Below are 18,379 nucleotides of genomic sequence, written 5' to 3' on the forward strand. Positions count from 1 at the left end.
GCTTTTAAATGTCCGCTTAGCTCATTGGCTAGAGCGGTCGGACCTATACGCGCTCAGCTGATGTGATAGTTTTGAATGAGAGCACAACTGGTAGGAGACTGAGAGTAGGACTTATTTGTCGACAATGCGCTGAATTCCAACCCAGACATTGATTCCATTTTGCTAAAAATTTGCATTTTTATACATTTGTTTGATAATAATCTTGAAAAGAAAATGTTCAGACTCCAGCGTAGGCTATACCATATTCAACTGTGTCAATGGTTCAATTTATTGAACACGCAAAAATTTTCCCGTTAGTAATAGTTAAGTAATCAACACTGCTGTTGGACGGTGAAGTGAAGAGAGTATGGCGATGAGTATATTGATACAACCTTTAACAGCATTCCATTTTCCCAAGCATGAGGCATTTAAAGCTTTGACTTTAAGCTGCGTTATAATGATTGACAGTGACCTAACAGATAACAGATCCTACCTAATAATATGCTAATAATAGTTATACTGCTGGTGTGAGTTTCCTTCGAGATAAGTGTATGCGCTTATAGAAACCACCATTTGAAAAATTTAAATATGTTTAAATAGCCGTTGAAATTTTGACTAACGAGAATCTTCACACGACTAGCCAGTGCTAAACGATCCATGACGAAAAGAAATGAGACGCAGTGCGACGCAACTGACTAAGAAAATGAAAAATGAAATTTTCTTCTGCGTCTCAATGCCTGTTTGTTAACGAAATCCGAATCCCGCCGAAATGTGCGGGGAGATGAATCGCTCCAACCAACCTGCAACCGAGGACGCGTCAATTTTACGAGCGCTCAACAGTCGTGGAGAAGGGCGACAACTTGCGTGAAGGTCGAAAACATTCTGGGACCTAGCCGTTTGATCGTTTGGAAATCGCTAAATAGTTTGTGTGGGCGAGGTATGCTCGGCCTCGAAAAGAAAAAGACGTTGAAACGTTTAGCCATTATCTTTTCAGCCTGCACGTCCGCCAAACATCAAATGGTGAAAGGAAGACGGACTGTGCTGTGCTCTTTGAAACGGCAGTCAAACCGTCAGCCATTTGTGCTGGTCTGTAAATCACGCACTCCACCGCTTCGGTAACGCTGGAGGAACACCTGACTTTTTTGTTTTTATCGGATAGAGTTTCCTTACGCGTTTTTTATACGCGATAGCAGGGAGATCACATTTGCATTTGGCGTCGCTTTGAAAAGTTTCCAGCTGGGCGAACCCGTCGTCACTATGCGGCCAAAAAGGACTTTGCAAAATGTTGGATAAGATTCACGAAAGATGTCACTCAGGTTGCTCGTCGTCACTCGAAGGCGGTAAATTTCAATTTGTTTAAACAATTGACCACAAATTGATATCGACACCAATTCCAAGAGTTCACTGAACTTCGATTAATCACGGCCGAGAAGCGCTTGAGTGATTCGGTGTGATTGTCTGGCATTCTGTGTAAAAAGGAAACTATTTATGAAATCGTTTAATTGTATTGTTATGAGAATACAAGGGACAACTTTACGTGTGTCTTGGAAAGGTTTAATACAAACACACGCAAACACAGGACAACCCAGTGACCAACCGTCTGATTAACGAGAATACGAATATTATGCGTTCAATTGGCTAAATCAAATTGCGACAACTTACGAGCTCCAATGTGTAAAAATACATAAATAAAATACCATAAAATTTTTACAAATAACAAGAATAAAATGCCAATAATACTCGAGTCATCATAAAACGTAAAATCCATTACCCTATAATGTTCAAAAATTCTACACATAGATCTACATCTCAATACCCAGCCATAAATATTTCCACGTAAGAAAAAGTTCATATAAAACTCAAATGTAGAAATTAAGCTGTTTGATGAGGAACGATAACTTAAAAAAAAATCAGGTACGTCAAATTTATCGCGCATACTTGCGGATGCGCAAAACAATCAGGCACAGAATTAACAAGGCCAAAATCCAAGCTAAGCTGATAATAATTCCCAGGTAGACGTCAGGTCGTTCTATGCCCCACCCTCGTGCGAAAACGCACCTCAAAGCCTCGATGGCGTACGTCAGTGGCATTGAATAAGCAATTTTCCGAAGGTAAGGCGGCATGCCTTCAATCGGCCAACACACACCGCTGATAACCGTGAACGGTAGAAAACTGGCCTGAGACAGTAACAGGGCGCTGTTTTCATTATCGCAGAAGGTGGCTATTAGCAGACCTGTAGGCGTAATTTAAAATCACATTAAAATCCGAATAAAACGAATGCAATCAAAAATGACGTGCTCACCGAAACACATTCCAACAAAGCCTTGAAGAAAGGTGATGAATACAGCTAGCGCCAGGTTGCCATGGCAGGGAATGTTGAAGGCCAATAACATGCACAAGAAAACCAAAGTGGTTTGACCAATCAATATAGAAAATTGGTTGATCAATTGCCCAATCAAAATTTCGGTCATCGTTACACCTGAAAACAAATGGTCGATCTTATTCAAGAAAACAAAAAGGACCATTTAACACATTTTGTTTAAACCTACCAGCCACTAGGCAACGATCGAGGAGTCCTTGTTTTCTTTCAGAGACGAAGACGCCAGCAGTCAAAGAGACGGCCATAAAGTACACGATCCTTGAAAAATAATTTATTGTGGGTTAGTTGAATGATGTATAGAATTTTTATGTATGGGCGATTGGGCGTTTCCATTTTTACAACAGTATCTTACGAGATAATAAGACCGGGGGCCATGAATTCAGTAAACGGAGTATCTTTTTTGCCGTAAACTGGATCGAGAAACTAAATAATGGGTAAAATACAGAAACATTAAATTTTGAATTAGCGAATAATTATGAAAACCAATTTAAAAATATTGTATACCTCGACAGGGATGTAACCCGCTTCTGGCTCGTGTTGGCAAGCTCTCATAAAATCTTTGAAGAAGTCACCGAAAGCTTCCAAAAGCCACTTTTGAATAAAAACATCAATCTGTTGATCTAATAGTGTGAGAATTTAATCAAAACGCGCATGATATTAATAATTTAGAAACATATTTTATAGATTATTTTCATCGACTATTCTTACTGGAGGAATCCATGTTGATACTGATTCGACTGCGTATAATATTGTTTAAATTGGCCGAGTCTCCTTCAGATTGGCGCACCTCAAACTCCTCGGTGAAATTATGTCCGAAATGGATCACACCCCAGACGTGGCCTTTTTTTCCCGCAACCAAAGCGTCCGATATGTTATCGTATGGGATCTGAATTAACAGAATTATTCGTGAATGCCAAAAACAAAATGTTACTTGGATATTTTTTTAAATTCAAAATAAACAACCCGCTCTGTGAAATTTATGAAACCTGAATGATGTTGTCTTTAACGTAGCGAAGGTATCGACAGCTGAGCATCGAATAGGAACAATCCGTCGTGTAATTGCAAATTCGGCCTTGACTCGGATCCAGCTCGTCGTTAACGACGCCAATTTTAAGGCCTTTCGGTTCGTGTCCGAGAGTAACATTGAAGACGGTGGCTTGGAAGGCTGGCATCAAATAGATGAACACGAATATCCTTTGATAAATAAAAAAAAAAAAAATCAAACAACTGTTATTGGATTTACAATCTAGATGAAATATATCTAACCCAAGGTTGCGAAATGTCATCAAGTAATTTTTGCGGATGAGGGCCCCGAGGCGATGAATTGACGGCAACGATAATTTCAAACTGTGATTTTTGCGCTTGCGTATTTTTGCGCCTGTGGTGTCGCTGATGCCGAGATTAAACGTCGTACTCTATAGAGATAATATTTATGAACAAATTTCCTTAATTGATTTAATTATAATAAAATTTTGATAAGCAGAATTTTTTTCTTACGGAGGAACTGGTCGTTGAATCAATCGAACCACGGCTAGTACTGTGACGTTGACGATGTACGCTCGTTTCAGTAACATCCGTTTGACTTACGACGCCCTCCGCATAGTCCACACTATCTCCCTGAGGTTGTTGTTGTTGGGCCTCTTCTGTGTTCTGGATCGTCGCATTTGAAATGGAAGCGTTTACCATCGACTCGGTCTGCTGTTCGTCCATGCAGAGTTTCAAAAAGGCATCCTCTAAGGATGGACGTCTGAAATTTCTCATCAGATTGTTGGGCGACTCTTCCGCAAGCAAACGACCGGAGCGCATCATTCCAATCTATTATTTTGGCAAAAAGAAAATTCACTTTCACGTAAAACGGTAATACATTCTCGCTTTTCCAATGTTGCGCATAATACCGTTGTTGCCTGTCTGGCTTCTTCAATGTAGTGGGTAGTCACTATAACGGTTCTTCCATGGTCGACACTCTGCCGGATAAGATGATCCCAAATACTACGACAATAATCAAATGAACATAATTATTTCAGGTTGATGACTTAATAAATATAAAGAAATTTAGACAATCGAATAATTTAAATTTTGAAGTCACCTGCGTCGGAGTAAAGGATCAACGCCAACAGTTGGTTCGTCCAAGATGAGCAATTCGGGCTCGTGGAACAAGGCGACGGCGAAGGAGACGCGCCGCTGTTGTCCGCCGCTCAGCGTCTTGACGTAACGATCGCTCGGAGGCAGGTCTAAAAAACTGGACAAGAATTCCAACTGGGAGTCGACAAAGGCCGTTCGCAGATTGTAGATGCGGCCAAAGTACTGGAGCGTTTCTTTGATTGTAAAGTCGCCGTACAGCGCCAACTCTTGCGGCATGTAACCAATTCGGGGACCGGGCACGCCGCTCTCCGGAGTGCCCGGCTCGTTGCCAAGGACCAGTATCTCACCGCTGTTTAAACTGCGACGGCCGACAATACAACTTAAAAGAGTGGTTTTACCGCATCCACTGGCACCCAGTAATCCATATCTGTTCAACAAATTGGCATTCATTAAAAATTTGTCCAGTTGAAAAAAAGTCTAAAAACATTTTTATCAAATCGTGCTTTTTGTCTTAAGTCAGCATAAGAACACTATAAATGAAGTCTTACATGCTTCCTCTTTTAACTGTCATGTCCAATCCTTCGAGAATAGCGCAGCGGTTTTTCCCAACTCCGTAAGATTTATTGGCGTTCCGGACGAGAACCGCTTGATCAATCCGACGAGAGCTGCCGCTCGGATTGACGTTCGTTTCACTTTCGTGTCGGCGATGAGATGAAATGGAAACCGTAAACTCTTCCACGTCTTTCTCCATTACGTCGAAGTGTATAATTGTCTCGCGATGGTGGGGAAATTTACGCAATTGCTTTTGAAAAACGTTCGGTTAACGAGGTCGATCTTTAGCCGCACGCTCCGAACACAGCACAGAAATAAATACAAGTCAGAGAAAGTGGGAGATGGTAAGACTTAGTCTGCGGCTGAGGAACAAGTGACAATTTTCTGCTTTTGGGTGTCGTAGAAAAAGCAAATCTGTGGGGGGATCTAACCATAATGGAGAGTGAGTATATCGGAGCCACAACCCACAAGCGGCAGGGTGAAGCAAAAAAAAAAAGGCGCACAATCATGTAATCGTGCGCTCATGCTGTGCTGGTTTTCTCAAGGCTATAGCGAAATATACCACTTGCGCAATTTTTTTTTTTTTTTTTTCAAAAACCCATTTGTGATGAGTTTGTTCAGGAGTTTCAGGGTTTTTTCTCCAGTATAGGCAAGTGTCCTTCTTTGTTACATACCCCAACTGCGCGTTTCAACCGACTAGAGGCCGTTCAAGAACAAATGATAAACCCGGGAAATATAAAGCGCGCTAAAGAATAAAGAATTTACCGAATTTACTATTTCACCATCGGGACACGCGCAATACGTAATAGGACAGTGAAAAAAGATCTTTTTTTTTCTTTCTTTCTTTCTGGGTCAAGATCGTGACTTGGCGTGAATCTTGGTGCAAATATACGATGCTAGTGTCAAAGTCTTTGTCTTGATTTGTTCTTTTTTTAGCCGTGGCCGCCAACAGAACGCGCACAGTCATTAGAGCCTTACTCGTATCGTCCTCGAATAAATTCTCTGGAACATCTCAAATTGTTCGATATCCTTTTTTTCTTTTATACAATAAAGTTTGATGCGTGGGATAACTGGTATTTATAAAAATTGTAATTAACATTTTGTTACCTGAATTATTTAACGAAAATAACGACTGAATTATTATAACGCTAGAGTGTTATTGATTCTATACTCGTCATCGAGAAAAATTTGCGCATGATATTTAAAATTTCTTTTTTATTAGAAAACTTAGCTTACCCTTATCAGAGTAGCGAAAAATTTAACTTAATGAAAATCGAATGCCGTCTTTGAGATTTGAACCTTGGACACCAATATGTCTTTTCAAGCCTCTACCACTGAGCTACTAGATAAGGTCAATAGAAAAGAAAAATTTGTATATTATATAAGCCAATACTGTTTTAGGATATGATCTACTTCCGGAAATAGTAAGGACCGGATATGCGGCCATGGTATAATGAATATAGCATCTAGCGTTGTATGAAAATGTCCCGTGTTCGATTCCCACTTCCTCCACATTGTTGTCCCTCATATCGCCCATTCGCCCTGTATAATATAACTATAACTATGCATGTACTAACCCTAACTACTTAACCCTAACTCTCAACGACTAATACTAACTTCTAACTACTTAACCCTAACTCTCAACGACTAATACTAACTTCTAACACTAATAACGACTAAATAACTAACACTAACAATAACTGAATCACTAACTAACACTAACTATACTAACAACTTATATGCGCGGCCGCGGCATATAAAAAAAACATGAGATAAATTCGTTGGGGCAAGTCAGATCGATTATCATTGTAAGACGTGGGACAATCTTGTACGCCGCAGTACTCGAATGTTGGCTACTGCTGTAATAGACCGGTATGAGAGATGACGAACCCTGAACGACAAAACCTTTTTTTTTTTCTTTTTGAACGACGACATTAATGACACCTTTAACTAATTCGGAAGAGGAGATGCGCTGGGAGGTTTATTAATGATGATGACGACGCTAAAGGCTGGCGTTGTCCCATTACCCATTTAGCCCATTTTTTCATTCTATAATTTCTCCTCTGGCTTTCATCTAATTAGCGCTAATTAGAAAATAAGAAATAGGGAAAAAATCGCTATGAAAGTAAATGCGAGAGCCAGAGAATAAAACTCCGACCGTGTATAAGAATATATAGAGGAAAAGACGAACAGGATACATATATCTCGGACACAAAAGAGCAACAAGCGGCAAAAAGTTCTGGCCATTTTTCTGGACTTCCTCCGGTTTTCTTATACAGAGGAAACCTAGATAGAAAGTAACGCTATGTTATTTGTTCCGGTGTTTATTAGAAGGTCTGTAACAAAATAATATTTCAACAGCTGGGGAACTCAGGAGTGTCAACACGGTCGTTTTCTTCCGCATTTGTTCAGTTCCCCAGTTTTAATGGTGGTCCGAATGCAAAGGAAAATCCTCGCCGTAAAGGACAATGAAACCTTGACGGTGTAAAACGTTATTGAGAGGCTTGAACGCTTTTATCGGCGCCATTAAAAGTCTCTACGCGGTTTATTCATTTCACTTTTAAAGGTCAATTAAAATTCGAATTTTGCACTAACATTGATTGGGTATAAGGAAACAATTCCATCGCGCCTTATTGCCTAAGAATAACGTAAGCGATTTTCCGTTTCAAGGATTCAGTTACCAATAAATAAGGGAAAATTTTCTTTAAAGCGAGAAGAATGAAGCTGAACAAAAGAGAACGAACAAACAGCTGTGCCATGCGCAGTCTAAAAAAAAAAATAAAAATAAATACACAGTCACTAATTTAATATGTGGAACGCACTCTGGCTTAATTGAATATTATTATCTGCTGTAGTATACCTGCCAAGGTTTCTCTTAGCGATCGACAGAGTGGAAATATCGTCTTTGAGAATAAACCTCCGAGTGCCCAAAACGTAAACGTCGAAATACTTTTTCCATTCGATTTCGCGAACATCAAAGTAAAATATTTTCCGATCCTGGTCGGACATTTCTTCCATCAAGGGGATGTAGTTGTTGCTGAGAAACCGCCACTGATGCGTCGTGAAGAATTCAAACGGGAAAAAAGCTTGCGATGCCTTAGCGTACAGACGAACCTACAATAATACAAATATGCGGGAAAATAATTCAAAAAAATTAGCGCTAATATAATAGCTTATTTCGTTTAACGTTTCCCGCATCTCCTTTTTCCCCCAAAAGAATTAATAAATTTTGTTGGGGAATCATACCCATTTAGTTCGTTTGCCCGTCACCGAGTTGAACAAATCCATCAAGCGGGCCGGCAGGTCATGAAACAAAACTTGGTTAACTTTTAGTGAAACCTTGCCGACAGTCATATGGCAGCTGGGATACCACATCATGTCTTTTGTAGGGTATTTTAACCAAGACTCCATTGTTAAACGTTTGAGAAGACCCCAAGTAAGTGGATTTTGATGGCTGGTTGTGCAGCTGTAAACTTGAACGCCAGACTGCCTGAGAAAACGGGAATAATAACCATTTTCATTCGACCAACATGTCGTTACGCACTTTTGAGTTTTACTTTAATAAATACGATTTAAATAAAATCGTATTACCTTCGAGTGGCTTTGTACCAAGCCACAGCGATCATCAAATTAATTGGATAGTCGACGGGTATTATATCGCTGACTAGATCCTCGTTGGTTTTTATGATTCGAAAGAAGCCTTTCCCCACCCCAGCGATCGTTCCTATATAACAAATGACATTCGTCACATCTTAATGAATACAATTAATTAATGCAAGGCTAATAGGAATAGTTTTACCTGTCGTTCCGTTCATGTTGTCAACCCATCCGGGTACAGGTTCGCTCAGTGCTCCGGTAACAATAGATGGCCGGACAATCGCTAGAGGAATGTTTCCGCATTTCTCTTCGAGCAACTGCTCGGCCAAGGCTTTGGTGTAGGTATAAGTGTTTGGACAATTCCCAATAAGTCTAATTTAAAAAAAAAAAATAATATAAATTTTTAAAAGTGGACCTTGCAAATCTTTAAATCATATCATTACTGCGCTTCAATATTCTTCACTGCGTCGTCATCAAGGCTGTCGAGCAGTTCAATGAGTTTGAGTGGATCAACTTTCGGATTCACGTAAATTTCTTCCTTTATTTCGTCCCGGTCGAGATTGTTAAAGGCAGTCGATACGTGGACAACAACCTATTTTTCATCGCGATTGTTGTAAGAGAATAAATAAGAATAGTTTATGATTCAATGAGTTTTGGTAATGCGTTATGCAAGTTAGGGCAAAGGCAAACCTCAAGACGTTTCATCTGGCGACAAACTTCGAGTAAATGCATCGGTCCCTTGACGTTCATCTCCATGGCCGCTTTGAGCTCTTCATTGAATTTGATAGTGGCTGCCGTGTGAAAAACAACTGAAACATTTTCAATCAACAACTGCAAATCGGACGGGGAGAGTCCGAATCCCGGTGAAGTGACATCGCCCGTTACGGCCGTGAATTTGGCCATCGCTTCTGGTTGCTTTTGTCTCACATTGTCGAATATCTGCGTTAGAATGTGTCATTGAATAAATGAACTAACCCAAATTACAAGTTGAATAATTGTTCGTATAATATACCTGATTGCTGATTAGTCCCTGAAGACGGCTTAGAACACTTTGGTCCTTAAACGGCCTCATCAGCAGATAGAGATGCTCAATACCGGGGCATGAGCGCAACAGCTTCTCCACCAACACCTTGCCCATGAAACCGGTTGCACCCGTCACAAAAACCGAACGACCCTTGTAGTATTCAACGATGCTTGAATGCTCCATGTTATAGATTTAAAGGCGCAGATCGCCTTTGCGAACACCAATTGTCTATATAGTAAAACTGCGTCTGGCGAGATTTTTTTTTCTTACGGGTTCCAACGTTTTTATATTTCTCATCCTATATATTCCGTTAGCTTATGACATCCGGACGCTAATTGGTGAAATTCTGGCGAGACCCAAAAGTCAAATTTCAAGCCACGCCTTGTTATCTTCTGTTACTTAACTAGACACTACACAGTCGACTGGGGCGGCCGTTCAAAGAAGATAACAACCCCCTGGAACACAGCCGATAAGAAGCGAAAATATCATAAATTTCTCATTTTTTTGTGGCCACTTGCTTATGGGTTTAAGATGACCGTTATTAACTTATTGCGTGGTGGCAGTGTGAAAAATAATTTTTTCGGAGATTATGCTGTTTGTGGGGGAGATATCTTGAGTAATATACTCATCAGAAATAAGCCAGGGGGTATTTAAGTTTTTTTTTTTAAGGCTTGGGCAAGATTGTGCTGGTTAGGTATAAGCCAGTCCGACAGCCGATGAAATCGAAGTCAGAAAATGTGTTTTTTTGATCCAGTGTTTTTCTTGATCCAGTGAACACGACGTACTGATGGTAAATCGGCGTAAATCCAGCCATAAATTTTCCACGCGAACTTGTTGGGTTAAAAAATGATTTAAAATGAGAATGCACCCAGAAGGAAAATTGTGCGTTGAATTTGTGTTGTTTTCATAATGGGAAATTTCAGGGTCTCGGAAGTCGCAACTGGCAAGATGACGCATATAAGCCACAATTTTCACGATCAAACGCTCACGCTTGGACGCGCCTGTTTTTTCGGCTTTTTAAAAGAGTTGACCACTAGAGCCACTAGGTGACTGCACTCGTACGATAAGCTGTGGGTTACTTTCTCTTTTTCACGGTCATGGCCATTAAATTTCTCACGTTCCAAAGAGTCTAGACTTCCCCATAACGCGATGTAGGCTGGTTGAATATGAAATTAATTTTAATGCAGTAAATAATTACACGCCCAGTAGTTTTTGATTAATCCGGTCTGTCAGTCCATTACATTTTTTCCAAACTGTGCAACTTTGTTTTGCTGAAATGCAAACATGATGAATTCCCTTTTACGTCATATGTTCTCCTATTTGCGGAAATCGACCAGGTTAATTGATACAAGTGTAAAATACCGCTGTATATTGCACTTTGCATTATAAACGTTTGCACTGGGGCGATTGATACAGTACCGGTTGTGTGAAGAAGCCAACATTCTATCAGGTAATAACAGAAAGAAGGCGTTTTGTGGAGCTTCTTTTTGTCTAGTAGGACGATGTTGCCATGTTGGATGGAGTGGGTGAGCGGACGTCCTTGTGTCAGTAACCCAGTGAGACTGTATATCTGTCACCCATCATGCGTTGGTATGCGTCATCCGTTTTTTTTTTTAAGCGGCAGACATTAGTTTGGGAGTAGTTTTATTTTTTTCGATTTTTTTTTATGGAAATTTTTGTTTAAAATGTTGGCCGTACCAAACCGGGAAATGCGCATGGAAATTCTTTCGGGGAAAAGTAACTAAACAGCCGTATATTTCGACAACGCTGTATTATCACAAATGAATTAAATTTAAGTTTTTAGTTAGTATAGATGTTATTCCAACCAAAAAGTATTAGTCGAGCAAAAAGTCGTGCGCAGTTTTCGCCGATGCGCACCACTGCGGCCGATAGCAGAACGAAAATTTTTATTACGCTTAACAGATGACGTAGGTACAATCCTTTGTTCGAGAAGCAGACGGTTCATGAACAAAGGATTGTACCTACGTTCGATACATCATCTTAATTTATCGATGGGGATTCCCCGGGAGGGACGATGACGCAATGAATGATGGCTGAACTCATTAGTTCTAAGTGTGAGTTAGGTTAGACTATAGGCTATTCATATACAATTCAATTCAATTCAATTTAAAAAATTGTGGGTAGCCAATCATCAATTAATAATCTACTAGGACTTCCGGAACTCGACACTTTCCAACCAGAAGGTCATGTAATAACAAAATTATTCCATTTTCAATTTCTATTCTAATTTTATTAGCATTTAATAGGAGTCCAATCGAGAACCGAACGGGCCAAGAGCCGTTCATCAAGGCCGTTTGCATAAAGTCACCAACTGCTGGGCGACGGGCGATCGGATTCGTCTGCTGGAACAGAGCGACGCCGTCATCTTCCACGGCGGCCTGGACTACGCCGTCTACTTCTCTGATTATATTTGAAGCTGCTGGACCAGAACGCGGCCCTCTACCTCAAATACTCGGAAAAAGGACTACGACATGCTGAGGGGTCCGCTGGATGGCTGGTGCGACCTGTGCGATAAGCTCAACGATCCAGCAGAGCCGGCCAGAGTTTCTATCCACGTTACGCCAGTATGGCTCTGTTATCCCGAAGAATCTTTGATCAAAACTCAGAAGTGCTGGTGGTCGGTAACTTTGTTGACTGAGAGTTCATCGCACCCATCAAAAGAAACATTCAAAAGAACAAACGGCGTGCGTCTCTTATTTCTACCTCGCATCAATTTATTCAATTCAACATTTTTTCCGCATATTGTCTTAAAAAATCATTCTCGCATGTTGAGTGTAATGTTTGAAAAAATTAGTAAATTTTTCCTTCTTCATCCTTTATTCCATATATTCCTTTCGATAATAAAGACATAAGTTCAAACAATTAAGTCTTAATCTGTAGTTACAAAAAAAATTGGATTGAGAAAGGAAATTGAGACGGATATAAAATTCGAAATAAAAATTTCTTTAGAGCAGGAATTACATTGCATGATATAGAATACTGTTGTTTACCACATATCAATCAGGTCACCTCCCAGTTAAACCAAAATACAAAATGTGGCGGGGCAAGATCAATTATATTAGAACGATAAACGAGGTTCTAATCGTTGGATTTCCAACTAAAGCAGGCCTGCAACTTTAACTCGCGTATTTGCGAACGCGGATAACAATCAAGCACAGAATTAACAGTGTCAAAATCCAAGCTATGCTGATCAAAACTCCCGCGTAAACGTCGGTTTTTTCGACACCCCACCCTCGTGAGAAAATCGATCTCAAAGATTCAATGGCGTACGTCAGTGGCATTGCATAGGCAATATTACGGAGATAAAAAGGCATACCTGAATACAAAATGTTTTCAAACATTCAAACAATTGAAAACTTAATTTAAATTATCTACCTTCGATTGGCCAGCATACTCCACTGATAACGGTGAATGGCAGAAAGCTGGCCTGAGATAGTAACAGGGCACTGATTTCAGTATCGCAAATAGTAGCAATCAGCAGGCCTAATAAGAAAATGATATTCAAATAGAATGAAAATTGAAATAACAAAATTTGTTCAACAATTACCGAAACACATCCCGACTAAACCTTGAAGGAAAGTGATAAAAACAGCAAGCGCTAAATTTCCTTGACACGAGATGTTGAAGATCAATAACATGCACATGAAAACCAGCGCTGTTTGGCCGGCCATCACGAAGAATTGGCTGATTAATTGACCGAACAAAATTTCTGTCATTTTTACCCCTGTGAAAGAAAGTCACGTAATTAATTGATTATTTGGTTTTTTCTGAGGTTTAAGTTTTCACTTGAACGTACCAGCCACTAAGCAACGATCGAGAAGACCTTGCTTTCTTTCCGAGACGAATACACCAGCGGTTAACGATACCGCCATGAAGTATACAATTCTAAAACACAGAAAAGATAATAAACCACAATTAAATTTCTAATGTAAGCGCATTAGCGTTTTTTCCCCCCTGTAGAGCGAATAAGTAACTTACGAAATGATAAGACCAGGAGCCATGAATTCGGTGTACGGAGTATCTTTCTGGCCGTAAACTGGGTCGAGAAACTGTTGGAAAATAAAATAAAGATTCAAAGCAAACGAAAATAGATTAGAAATGGAATTCGTACCACAACAGGGATGTAACCCGCTTCCGGCTCGAACTGGCACGATCTCATGAAATCTTTGAAGAAATCACCGTAAGCTTCCAGCAGCCATTTTTGGATGAACACATCAATCTGCTGGTCTATATAAGAAACGCACGAGGATTCAGCTCAAAAATGAATTCACTTATTCGTCACGTTTGGTGTAACCTACTGGAAGAATCCACGTTGACGCCTATTTGGCTGCGAAGAATGTTGTCGATATTTGCGGAATCGCCAATAGACTGGCGTATCTCAAACTCTTCCGTGAAATTATGTCCGAAGTGAATCACGCCCCAAACATGGCCGTTTTTCCCCGCTTCCAAAGCGTTCGACATACTTTCATACGGGACCTAAATAAAATTAAGAATCCCAACTTATTATTATATTTTAATGGTGCAAAAATCAACTATCAACTAAATAAAATGTCAAAATACCTGAACGATGTTGTCTTTGATGTATCGTAAGAAACGACAGCTGAGCATCGAATAGGAACAATCGGTCGAGTAATTGCAAATGCGTCCCTGGTTGGGGTTGATCTCCTCGTTGACGATGGCCATTTTCAGGCCGGTGGGTTCGTGTCCGAGGGTCACGTTAAAGACGATGGCTTGGAAAGCGGGCATGAAGTAGATGAAGATAAATATTCTGCGCCAAAGAAATATAATAACAATGAAATATTTTCCATCCACAAGTTACGCGTTTAAGAGGGAAAGCGTGAAAACCTCACCCGAAATTGCGAAACGTCAGCAGGAAATTTTTGCGGATGAGCGCCCCGAGGCGATGCAGAGATGGGAGGACCGTTGGAAAATTGCGACTGGACTTGTTACGCTTGCCGCTTCGTGTCGCTGTGGTGTCGTCGAAATGAGTTGGGCTTGTGCTACTGACGCCAAGATTCAATAGAGCATTCTGGAGAATCAGAAAATGTTATAAGATGATGTTGGAAGAAAGAAATAGATCAGATTTATGTGTTACTCCGAAGCGATCAGCAGGGGAAGCAGAGAATTCACGGCTATTGCTGCGATTTTGACGGGTAATTCCTGTCTCAGAGACATCAAGTTGGCTGGTGCTGTGGTTAAAGGCCGGATTGACATAACTTCCTGGCAACTGTGCTGTTCGAGCCGCGTGAAGCGTCACAGGTCTAACGGGGGTTGCGGTTGCCACGATTTCAGTGCGATCTTCATCTCGATTTTCAACGTCGTCCTTCATGCAAAGCTTGAGGAAGACATCTTCCAAAGTAGGCAAGTTGTAATTTGCTAGCAGCGTGTCAGGAGACTCTTCCGCCAACAGACGTCCGGAGCGCATCATTCCAATCTATTGCAGAAAACAAAAATCCAGATCAACGTAAGAATAATTCATCTTTCTTAATGTTTATTATATTACCGTGTTAGCCTGTCTGGCTTCTTCAATGTAGTGGGTAGTCACTATGACAGTTCTTCCATGGTCGACACTCTGCCGGATAAGGTGATCCCAAATACTATCACAATAATAAAATGAGCATGTTAGTTTTAGGTTTGATGATTTAAAAAAATAAAAAATAAATTTAGACATTAGAATCATTGAAATTTTAAAGTTACCTGCTTCGAAGTAAAGGATCAACGCCAACGGTTGGTTCATCCAAGATGAGCAATTCCGGTTCGTGGAACAAGGCGACGGCGAACGAGACGCGCCGCTGTTGTCCACCGCTCAGCGTATGGACGTAACGATCGCTCGGAGGCAGGTCCAACAATTTGGACAAAAACTCCAACTGCGCTTTAACAAAGCTCGCCCGTAAATTGTAGATGCGACCAAAGTACTGGAGGGTCTCCTTGATGGTGAAAAAGCCGTACAGCGCCAACTCTTGCGGCATGTAACCAACTCGCGGACCGGGCACGCCGCTCTCCGGAGTGCCCGGTTTGTGGCCCAGCACCAAAACCTCTCCGCTGTTGAAGCTCCGGCGACCGACAATACAACTCAAAAGTGTAGTCTTACCGCACCCACTAGCCCCGAGCAGTCCGTATCTAAAAAAAAAGATTAATCAAAATTAGAAAATAAATGTTAAAATCATTTGGTAAAAGATTCATGGAAATTAGAAACTAAATGAAATCGTTTGTGTTGTCAGACACGCAAAAATCAACGGTATGATGTCAGTCTATTTATGTCGAATGTGTTAGTACGGTGTCAAAAATGACGTTCAGCACTGACTCGTCTGAAAGGAAACAACCATTGTGAGCGAGCCACGCCTTGACGTCAACTTTAATTGACACATAATGCTCAATAGAAAGTTTTATGTCTGAGCCCCCGCCACCGCAATAAAACAAACAGTTTCTCTTTTTTTTCTTTCTTTCAATTCAATTTTACCGCGCTCAGACTTGAACTGAATATTTGTTAAATCAGACTGATTCAATCAGAAAATAATTCCATTCAATAATTGACAGTTTAATACTTACATGGTTCCTTTTTTGACGTGCATGTCCAAAGCTTCCAGTACGGCATGGCGGTTTTTTCGCACTCCGTAGCTTTTGGTTGCGCTGCGGACGAGGACGGCCTCAGCCGGGCAAACGTCACCCGCGGCCGTTCCGTTGGTTTCACCACTGACCCGGTGCTGGGGAGACGAATCGAATGTCTCCGGTCTTCTGGCATTTTTCTTCATCTTTGGAATTCACGTGTTTCGATTGGCGAATCACAACAGACGGTTGCAGAGGGAAAACGAACTTTGGTGTTGCACTTTTTTGGAGAGAGATATAAGAAATGAGAGACAGAGACAACATCAGAGCTGGTCAGCAGCTGGGCTACAAGTGGCAATGTTGTGAAGCGCGGTCGACAAAGAATGAGGTAACTTCAAAAGAGGCTACAAGTTAACTGTCGAATAAGAAAACTTCTCTTCCTACGGGACCAGAACGATTACAGAGTAAAACGGCCGGGCGGTGAGTTTGTTAGTGTGTTGTGTTGGGGGGAGATATCGTCACAGTCTCTCCGCCTTTTCCACGGGTTCGGCAACCGTCGAGGAGTTCGTAGTAATAAAAATTCGCAACCCTCTCTAGTAGAACCGAGAAAACAGACTGAAAAAAACTCTTCGTGTTTACGTAATAACCCGAAAGCGGCGGCTATAACACAGAGAGATGTGAACCCCCCTCCTCGCTTTCACACGGCACGTAACGAGACAAAACGGGAGGAGGTGGTGGTGGTGGTGGGCTGGGAGTGAAAAGATCCAAGTGAAAGCGAAACGAAAGGAAAAGTTCGAAAAACCAAAATTCTTTTAAAAATCCCCTTTTTTTTTATTTGGCCTCGGGTGGAATTGTGTCGCTTCCTAACTCATTTTCATTCTTAACACAAAGATTTGTGTGTGTGTGTGGAGGCCCTCGGTCTATACACGTGAAAGAAACATTTAAAAAACAGCCTCCGGAGAGACATAACAATTTTTAAAGGACTGAAAGGGAAAAGAATAGCAGCAGCTCTCATCAGCCAGCAGCCAACCCGGAAAGCCTTTCATTTTCATTGTGTCCTACTTGCGTGAAAGTTTTTTTGTCCGTGCGCTTGTGTGAGCATCACCTGCGACTATTAGAGAATAGAGATCGGTGCATGTGCTGGCAACCACCAGACGAATCCGGTATATAAATAATAAGCGAAATCTTCCTTCCACCTCTAGTCAGTTTTTTTGGCGAACGGACAAATGGAAATTTCCTGTTGCGACATACGTACGCGGTAGATGACCTACTTGGGTTTCTCCCTTTTCCCCTCGACATTAAGACACGTGCAAATGAAGAGTTATATTGCTAGGTCCGTGAACAAAATTTATTGCTGGATATTAGATAGAACTGTAAAAACATAAAGAATTTCCTTTGAATGTCGATCTCTGTGCGCACATATTTAAATCCTGACCTATAATACTTTAAAATTTTTTGCGTAATTCACGGGTGTGGGCGATGGCCTCTCGTCTTCTTTTGGGCAAGTGACTTGTAGGTTACGTCATTGCTAACTTTATCGTGCATTGTCTTGTTACAAGTTGAACGGAGACAAGGTTATTCGTGAATAATTTGGCAATCTTCTTGTCGCATTCGGTCAGAGAAATCAATTAGACAAGCTGATAGATGTACCCGTCATTCCTGTAAGCGTGACCAGCTGGACACGGAACATGTCGATTGTCAAAGGCGTCAAACATCACACGCCACTCGTCTTCACGCCCCATCATAACGAACAGTCCACCGCAACTGAAATATTCCAGCAGGAAATGCGTACTTCATCTGACAAAAATTCAATTCGTTTTTTTTTTTCCACCGGCAAGGTGGAATAGTGAAAGTGTTTATTTCTTTATTTCTTTTCGAGTCGAGCGCTAGGCCTTATCACGATATGTCTTTCGAGTTAAAAAATGTACCGAAAGAGCGTGTAAAACTTTCCCTTTTTTCTTTCTCATGGCCAGCCCTTTATGTCGGTACTATTTCTGACGACGGCGTGACGAAATGGTTTCTCCCATCCTCGATACACTTAGGATAGGAAACCTTGAACCTCTTCTCGAAACAGCGTCGGGGAAAAAATCCTCACCAATTCTCTGAATGTCTGGAGAGATGCCGTCACCATTATTATGTAGAGGTCGAACGTCGAATCTCTATGCATCGTAGACGAACATCCATCGACTGCAAGTAAT

General features: G+C 41.0%; 3 protein-coding genes across 3 annotated transcripts; all 3 read right to left on the minus strand.

The window, feature by feature from the left end:
- Positions 1–1,462: 1,462 nt before the first annotated feature.
- On the minus strand, positions 1,463–5,518 carry LOC124205828 (ABC transporter G family member 20-like). Its single transcript, XM_046603348.1, has 12 exons — positions 4,990–5,518; positions 4,446–4,868; positions 4,255–4,348; positions 3,857–4,174; positions 3,626–3,774; positions 3,346–3,553; positions 3,068–3,245; positions 2,864–2,979; positions 2,712–2,782; positions 2,529–2,617; positions 2,282–2,458; positions 1,463–2,212 (listed from the first exon to the last, which is right to left on the minus strand). The coding sequence occupies exons 1-12, from the start codon at positions 5,190–5,192 to the stop codon at positions 1,905–1,907; spliced, it is 2,334 nt and encodes a 777-aa protein (XP_046459304.1). The 5' UTR covers positions 5,193–5,518; the 3' UTR covers positions 1,463–1,904.
- Positions 5,519–7,478: 1,960 nt separating this feature from the next.
- LOC124205832 (putative fatty acyl-CoA reductase CG5065) lies at positions 7,479–9,928 on the minus strand. The gene is made up of 8 exons (XM_046603355.1): positions 9,603–9,928; positions 9,281–9,529; positions 9,034–9,182; positions 8,793–8,962; positions 8,585–8,717; positions 8,240–8,483; positions 7,854–8,107; positions 7,479–7,759 (listed from the first exon to the last, which is right to left on the minus strand). Exons 1-8 carry the CDS (start codon positions 9,795–9,797, stop codon positions 7,624–7,626), a joined length of 1,530 nt encoding a protein of 509 aa, XP_046459311.1. The 5' UTR covers positions 9,798–9,928; the 3' UTR covers positions 7,479–7,623.
- Positions 9,929–12,557: 2,629 nt separating this feature from the next.
- On the minus strand, positions 12,558–16,894 carry LOC124205826 (ABC transporter G family member 20-like). Its single transcript, XM_046603347.1, has 13 exons — positions 16,185–16,894; positions 15,333–15,755; positions 15,139–15,232; positions 14,731–15,069; positions 14,486–14,664; positions 14,196–14,403; positions 13,934–14,111; positions 13,747–13,862; positions 13,614–13,684; positions 13,432–13,520; positions 13,183–13,359; positions 13,011–13,118; positions 12,558–12,951 (listed from the first exon to the last, which is right to left on the minus strand). Exons 1-13 carry the CDS (start codon positions 16,385–16,387, stop codon positions 12,752–12,754), a joined length of 2,385 nt encoding a protein of 794 aa, XP_046459303.1. The 5' UTR covers positions 16,388–16,894; the 3' UTR covers positions 12,558–12,751.
- Between the last annotated feature and the right edge of the window lie 1,485 nt (positions 16,895–18,379).

Source organism: Daphnia pulex, chromosome 10 (genome assembly GCF_021134715.1).
Source record: "Daphnia pulex isolate KAP4 chromosome 10, ASM2113471v1".
Taxonomy (NCBI): Eukaryota; Metazoa; Arthropoda; class Branchiopoda; order Diplostraca; family Daphniidae; genus Daphnia; species Daphnia pulex.